This window comes from Echinops telfairi, unplaced genomic scaffold (assembly GCF_000313985.2).
Source record: "Echinops telfairi isolate 266 unplaced genomic scaffold, ASM31398v2 ScPeMD7_24;HRSCAF=84, whole genome shotgun sequence".
In the NCBI taxonomy this organism is placed as follows: domain Eukaryota; kingdom Metazoa; phylum Chordata; class Mammalia; order Afrosoricida; family Tenrecidae; genus Echinops; species Echinops telfairi.
Genome location: NW_022103921.1, coordinates 3,338,169 through 3,346,441, shown reverse-complemented (window position 1 = coordinate 3,346,441; position 8,273 = coordinate 3,338,169). Strand labels below are relative to the sequence as shown.

Sequence of the window (8,273 nt, the reverse complement as noted above, 5' to 3'; positions counted from 1 at the left end):
AGGAATGGGGAAAATGAGGACCTGATGCCAGGGGCTTCTGTGGAGAGAAAATGTTTGGAGAATGATGAGGGTAACGAATGTAAAAATGTGCTTTATACAATTGATGTAAGTATGGATTGTGATAAGAGTTGTATGAGCCCCCAATAAAATGATTTTTTTTTTAAAAAGGTGGTTCCTTGAAAGGATCAATAGGATCGACAGACCAATGGCAAGGCTAACCAAAGAAAGGAAGGAGCAAACATCAATAGCCATGATGAGGAATGAAATGGGGAAATCACAACAGACTCCAACAAGATTAAAAAAATAATCACAAAGTACTATTAAAGTCTGTATTATAAGGAATTCAACAACATGGAAGACACGGACAAATATTTGGAAAAACAATCCCTCCCTAGATTATCCCAGATAGAAGTCAAGAACCGAAACAGACCCATAGCAAAAGAACAAATATATACGACTATCAAGAACCTACCAACAAAAAAGCTCCTCGATCAGATGGCTTCACGGGAGAATTCTACCAAGCATTCAGGCAAAAGCTGACACTGATTCCCCACAAATTACTGAAGTGTAGAAAAAGATGGCAAAAAAAAACAAAAAGAAAAGAAAAAGATGGCAAACTCCCAAACTCACTCTATGAAGCAAGTATAACTTTGATACCCAAACAGGGCAAGGATCACACAGGAATAGAGAACTACTGACCAATATCTTTAATGAACATAGATGCAAAAATAATTAACAAAATATTGGCCAATAGAATACAAAAGTATATAAACATATAATTCACCATGATCATGTGGGATTCATCCCAGGGATGCAGTAATGGTTTAACATCCGAAAATCCATCAATCTTATATACCACAAGTGGAGTATAAGCAAAAGTATAAGAATGACATGATACTATCAGTAGATGCAGAAAAAGCATTTGACAACATCCAGCACCCATTTCTAATTAAGACACTCAAGATGATAGGAATGGAAGGAAAATTCCTCAAGTTAATACAAGCTATCTAAGAAAAGCCTACAGCCAACATCATTCTCAATAGAGAAAAGATTAAAACAATCCCACTGAAAAAAGGAACCAGATAAGGATGTCCTTTGTCCTCACTTCCATTCAACATCGTATCGAAGGTTCTAGCTAACAACATAAGATAGTAGAAAGACATTAAAGGTATGTAACTGGAGGAAGAGGAGATGAAACTATCACTATTTTCAGATGACAAGATTCTATACATTGAATATCCCAAAAGCCCCACAACAGGAATACTGACAGCAATAGAGGAATATGGAAGGGTGGCAGGATACAAGAGCAACAAACAGAAGTCTATTGGTTTGCTATATACATTGGACAAGACCATGGAAGAGATCAAGAAGACTCAATACGGTAAAAATGTCAATCTTACCCAAGAACTGGAAAAACTGACCACTAATTTCATATGGAGAAGGAAGAAGCCCAGCGTTAGCACAGAACTCCTCAAGAGGAGGGACAAAGTTGCAGGGCTGGCTGTACACCTACTATACAGCCACAGTTGTCAAAACAGCATGGTACTAGTATAATGACAGATAGTCACACCAATGGAAAAGAACAAAAACCCAGAAATAAAACCATCAGCAGATAGACAACTGATCTTTGACAAGGGCCCAAAATGTATCAACTTGGAGGTGGATGCCCTCTTTAACAAGTGGTGCTGGAAACAATGGATATCCACCTATAGAAAAAGGAAACATGATGTTTACCTCACCCCATGCACAAGAACGAACTCAAGGTGGATCACAGCCCTAGAAGTAAAACCCCAAACTATCAAGACCATCAACAAAGGAATGGGGACAAACCTAAGAACCTTGGGAATACATAGTGAATACATAGGCTAACTGCAATAGGGAAGGGTACACACACACACACACACACACACACACACACACACACACACACACGAACCTGAAATCGATAAGTGGGATATACTAAGGATAAAATACCTGTGGGCATCAAAAGACTTCACAAAGAAAGTAACAAGAGAACCCACAGACTGGGAGAGGATTTTTTTAGCAATGACACAACAAAGGGCTTATTATTAAAATCTACAATACCCTCCTAGCCTGCCAAAAGAGGAAAATAATTAACCCCTGAGGAAGTGGGAAAAAGACCTGAACAGAAGTTTCACTAGGGAGAATGGCCAATAAACATGAGAAAATGTTCCTGATCATTAGCCATCAGAGAAATGCAAATAAAACAACCATGAGATACCACCTAACACCCTTGAGGATAGCCTAAATCAGGAAATAAGAGAGCAACAAATTGTTGGAGGGGATGTGGGCGAGATAGGACCTCTCCTCCACTGCTGGTGGCCGTGTAGATACACGTACAGCCTCTGTGGAAAGTGATCTGATGACATTTCAAGCAAATGGAAATTGAACTAACTTATGACCCAGCCATCCCTCTACTGGGCATATATACCTAGAAGAGGTAAGAAATAAACTGCAAACAGTCATCTGTGCTCTGGTATTTATTGCAGCGCAATTCACATTTGCAAAGGATTGGAAACAACCTAAATTTCCATCGTTAGACAAGTGAATTAGAAAACTCTGGCACATACACACAATGAAGTACTATGCATCACTAAAAGGCACTGATGATTACATGAAGCACATCATTTCATGGGGAAAGTTGAAGGAAATTATGTTAAGCGAAGTTAGCCAATCACCAAAGGATAAGTACAACATGAGCCCCCTGATGTAAGTATAATCAGCACAGTAAGTATAGAAGAAAACCACTGATCGCACACTACACGGGTTGAGGTACAGGCAGTCGGGTGGGAGTCCGACCAAACCCAAGGAGGTACATATTATTACAACACAAAGAAGGGGAAAGGGGGGAAGGGGGAGAAAGGGGGCGGGGGAGACAATGGCACAGGGAGTAAGGCACTAACCTACCCAGGGGAAGAGTATTGGTTATGTCTCCACAGAATTGGGAGTGTTCCTGCAGACCCCACCACGGCACACTAAACCTTGAGGGCAACGTAACCACGTGGAGCAATGCATGAAGATTGGGCCACAAGGCTGGTCCCAATCAGAGCCAAACTGACCCCTCCCTAGAAGTATGTGCTACAGAGAACAACACTAAACCTATAGGTTGGGGAGAGGGGCTGGCATGCCATGCCCACAAGGAAGCCAAACCAAGAAGGAAAAAGAGAAAGGGCTGGTCTAGACCCCATATCGGCACACCAAGCCCAAAAGGACGATGTCCCTGCGCAGAACTGCTAAGGCACAGAGAGGACTGTAGGGCCGACAACAGCTCAAGACATGTTGTCCCCTCACTGGAGCATCCCATGACAGGGGACAATACTGGGGACCCACGGCGGGGAGTTTTAGTCCAGTTTGAACACCCCACAGCGGGATGAACCAAGAAGGAAACATGACAGGTCAGCAATGGGAGCAAAGCCAAGCCACAAGCCCCTGAGGAGCCTCAAAAATAGACTTCAGGCTAAGAGGAGGAGCTCCGGGAACCCCCCCAGGACCAGTGGGGAGATAGTCATAAAGGTCAGTGGACCGGACCTGGAATTATGTATTTTTCCCTTTTCTTTTCTTTTTCAATCTTTTGTTTTCTTTTTGTTTGGTCTCAATTATTGTTGGTTTACCTACTTATATAAGATAAACGGGAAGTAAGCTCAAGGAGAAAAGCAATGATACTGACGTTCCAGAGGGACTTGGGGGGAGAAGGAGGCAGGGGCAGGGAGTGGTGAACAAACGACGCCATGGACAGGGGAACAACTAGGGAATTAAAATCAACAACAAGAAGGATGTAGAGATCCTGGGGTGTTGGAGCAACAGCAATCTAGCTGCGCGGTATTACTAAGAGGCAGAAGAAGGGCGAGCATGATGGTGGGGCAGAAGGAAGGTAAAAGGAAACATAGGAATGATCTAGGAAGCAAAGCTATGAATAGAGGTGTAGGCATAGGTGTGTTCACATGTAAATACATTAATTCATAAAAATATTGGTATTGGTCTAGATCCATCTATTTATATGGCAATACACTGAGGTACTGGACACATTTCGGGCCTCTGCTCATGCCCTCCCTCAATGCAAGAGCACTTTGTTCTAGCAAACTGGCATTCTGTGATGCTCATCCTCCCGGCACAACAGCTGAAGACAAAATGTTGTGAAGAAAGCAGATGGTGCCTGGCTATCAAAAGATAAAGCTTCTGGGGTCTTAAAGGCTTGAAGTTAAGCAAGCAGCCATCTAGCAGAGAAGCAACAAGCTCACATGGAAGAAGCACACCAGCCTGTGCGATCATGAGGAGTTGATGGGCTTGAGTAACTGGCATCAGAAGACTCAAAACAAACAAGCAAACAAACAAACAAACAAACAAAACCATATTGTTGAGAACAAGGGGGTCGGAGCAGAGACCCCCAAACCCATCAGTAGAACATCCCCTCACAGAAGGGTCACAAGGAAGGGATGAGTCAACCAGGGTGCAGTGTAGCACCAATGAAACACACAATATTCCTCTGGTTCCTGAGGTTCCCTCACCCCCTACTCCTGCCTTTCACTGCAGGCTAGACTGGAGCATCGGTGCAGGTACAGATAAGAGATAATAGCTCATGACACATGGAATCCAGTAACAGGAATGGAAGTAGTGATACCAGAAGGGTACAGGTGTGGGAAACAGAAAGATTTCTCCCAAGTTGTCTCTTCCAAATATATGTCAAACCTAGCTGCTTGCTACACATGGTAAATGACTATACACTTGGAGGTGGACGAAAATAGGTCAGAGGTTATTCTCCCTAAGGACTATCAGCCATCTAGAGCAATCAGACTGTATAGTCTGTTCCACCCTAAGTAGGGCCCATGACCTTCTGATAAGGATAGTAGTAGACTGTTTCCCTGAAAGAGAGCCCAGGGAGGTCAAGCCCACTCCAGGGTGGCCAAGGTTAGGCCACCATCATAAATCTAGGGTCCGCCCTTCTTGTCACATGTATACCCCTAGTCCCACCCCTTCCTATCATGTGTACACCTAGCTCATCCCCTTCCTGTTATGCTTATGCCCATTGTATACCCCCTTCCTATTGCTCGTATTGCCTATTGTACAACCCCTTCTTGTAATGTATGTCTTTACCTGTAATTAGGAGGCATGCACACCCCCAAAGATATATAAGCTTTGGCTAGCAATAAATCATTCTCTCTCCAGTTCTCTCTCCCCTGCCCTCTCGGCCCGTGCTGTGCACGGACCTGGCTGTGGAGATCGTGGCCATCCAGGAGGGGAGCATGCTACCATGAAATGTGTCTGACTTCTTTGTTTTACTCTCTCTCCAATCTCTCTCATTCTCTATGACTTTGTTATAATCGATAGATCTCAACCGTACAATTGTGCTTACTGAACCCATAATTTGTTGTCGGGGGCTGGCTATCCCCCCTACACAGGGAAAGTGAGAAGGGGAGGGGAAGAAAGGGGAACCGATGACTCACACATAACCACACCCCGCTCCAGGGGGATGAACAACAGAAAAGGTAGGGGGAGGGAGACTAGTCGGTGTAAGATATGAAAATAATAATAATTTATAATTTATCCAGGGGTCATGGTGGGGGAAGGGAAAAAGAGGAGCTGAGACCAAGGGCTCAATAGAAAGTAAATGTCTAGAAAATAATGATGGCAACCTATGTATAAATATTCTTGATAAAATTGATGTATAGATTGTTGTAAGAGCCCCCAGTAAAATTATCTTGTAATAAAATTTTTAAAAAAAGACATCCTGCCTAACAGTCCTTGACTGCTTATACATATCATCAGCTAACTTTGAAGGAGTGCACACTTGATATTTTCAACGGAAGAGGAAAGTGCTATCAAGTTCTCTGATCCACTACATTAAATTGCAAACAAACACTGATATATGTTAGGCTAGCTGGATCTGCAAAAATAGAATTGAGAGAGGACAGAACATTTACGCCCAGATAAAGCTCGGAATTTTGCAAGTTCATACTGAAGAGCAAGTGTGGTGTGGCTCTCTCTCAGCAGCAGTTACCAACGACATTCCCAAACCCAAACCAAAGCATCCTTCCTTCAGCTAATCCACACATCGCATAAAGAAACTGGCATTTCACTGGATGGGGAGATGGGAGGAGAAAGGATAGAGAGAGGGCTCACCTCTCCATTGTCCAGAACAGCCATGGATGAGGTCTGACCACAGGCAATGCCAACCACCTTCTTAATATGTAAACAGTTTTTAACTTTTCGAGGAGTTGGTTGATTTGCAGTGGATCCTGATCCCACCTGGCCACAGTTGTTATAACCCCAAGCAAATACCTACACAAGAGATGAGAAAGAGAAATCGCAGTACGTGTGAACAGTCTACCTCTAACTCATAATCATAATACTAATACAATCAAAATAAACTCATTTAACGAGTATTTTCTGGATGGCCCAAGCAGTTTGTGGCTGGCTACTAATCTAAAGTTTGGTGGCTCCCACCCACACAGCAGGGCCCTGGGGAAAAGGCCTCTTGAGCTGCTTCCATAAAATTGACAACCACGAAAACCCTACGAGGCAGTTCCGTTTTATAACAGAATTGACTCAGTGGTAATTGGTTGGGTGGTTGGGTTTTTTTGTTTGTTTGTTTTTTAAATCATTTTATTAGGGGCTCATACAACTCTTATCACAATCTATCCATCCATCCATTGTGTCAAGCACATTATTTTCAAAACATTTTCTTTCTACTTGAGCCCTTGGTATCAGCTTCTCATTTCCCCCCTCCCTCCCCGGCCCTCCCTCCCCCCCTCCCTCACGAATCCTTGATAATTTACAAATTACGATTATTTTTTCATGTCTTACACTAACCAATGTCTCCCTTCACCCACTTTTCTATTGTCCATCCCCCATGGAGGGGTTTATGTGTAGATCATTGTGATCGATTTCCCCTTTCTCCCCCACCTTTCTTTTACCCTCCTGGTTTCACTACTCTCATTACTGGTTGGTTGTTGTTTTTGAAAGAAGCTTTATGGAGGATTGCTTCACTTGGAACTGGCCTTCAGACATTTCCACAATTCTTTCTCTCCTCTGTCAGCAATCCTATCTCAGTTCCTATCACTGACGCACTCTCAACAAGAAGCACCAGTAAAACACATAGTAATAAATGCTTTAAAATACTATGTGCTACAGGTCTCTTTCCAAGGTACACAAAACACAACCTGCAACCCATCGTGCATTAGAACTTAAATTCTGGACATCCCGTTTGCAGAAGGCTACGGACAGTGAAAGCCCAACATCCATTTGTAGAGTTCCCAAAGTAGATTGAGGTTCCAATGAAATCCTTCTGACCATAGACCAAGGATCAGAATAGTCTTGCCGTCAGACGTAAAGAGGATTACCTCCACCCGTCTTCAGCCAGCCCAGGGAGAAAAGCTTGCCTGAGCATGTCCTTGATGTAGATTTATGTACTGGGGATCACATAGCCATGAGCCATTCCCTGATGGCCTTGATTAGAAGGTCCTGGACAGATCTTGTAAGCACCTCTATTGAACCATCATGTATGTGTCCCAATCATGGTCCCATTCCCACCTGTAACTATGATGTACTGATCTGCTGCCAAAGAGGCTTTTGTGACAGTTTACTTTGCCTTCCACATCCTTTTGGTTCACACTATCCCAAGCACAAATATGGTCCTTATCTTATTTTGAGTTGAATGTAAACCACTTACCTCTCCATCAGCTGCCAAAGCCATGGAATGATGTGAGCCACAAGCTACTTCAACCACTTGCTTGATCAGGAGATTGGTACAGACTTGGATGGGAGCAATGCCCTGGTTAGTAGTCCCGTTTCCAAGCTGGCTATATCCATTGTGGCCCCAAGCATAAACAACTCCATCTACACAAAATGGCCACACAAGGCATCAGTTCCAAGAAGAAATGGCAATTCCTGACCTTTCTACACAGAACTTTCCACAACGTACATTCCAATATTCTTTGCTCTTACATTGCCTGCTTCTCTCTATAAAGTCAGTGCTGGCTAGGGGAGGGAATACAGGAATGGATGAAAGAACACAATAGACAGATAGAAAAGCCTTTAATGAAAAGACTTTGTTCTGACATCAGAAAAAAAGACCAGCTGTGGTCAGAGGTAAAGTTTATGAAGCCAAGTCAAAAAGTTTATGAGGCTGAGCAAAAACCCTATTGCTCCTAGGGTTCTAGTTCATACTTCTGTGAGCTTATTCCAAATATAACGTGTTTTTTTTTTTAATCAATTTATTGGGGCTCATACAATTCATCACAATACATAGATCAATT

General features: G+C 43.0%; 1 protein-coding gene across 4 annotated transcripts in view; it reads right to left on the bottom strand.

Moving 5' to 3' along the window:
* The window catches only part of RCBTB1 (RCC1 and BTB domain containing protein 1), a 45,083-nt gene that overhangs the window by 32,244 nt on the left and 4,566 nt on the right, over positions 1-8,273 (bottom strand). For 3 of the 4 annotated variants that reach the window (XR_006679985.1, XM_045289073.1, XM_045289072.1), the window contains exons 3-4: positions 7,688-7,854; positions 6,139-6,297 (exon numbers count right to left, since the gene is read on the bottom strand). The exons of the other annotated variant lie outside the window; for it this stretch is intronic. Coding sequence is in view for 2 of the 3 variants with exons in the window: in XM_045289073.1 (XP_045145008.1) it covers positions 6,139-6,297; positions 7,688-7,711 (183 nt within the window). In the remaining variant the exon portion in view is untranslated. The remainder of the gene's footprint in view (positions 1-6,138; positions 6,298-7,687; positions 7,855-8,273) is intronic. 4 annotated transcript variants of the gene reach the window in all.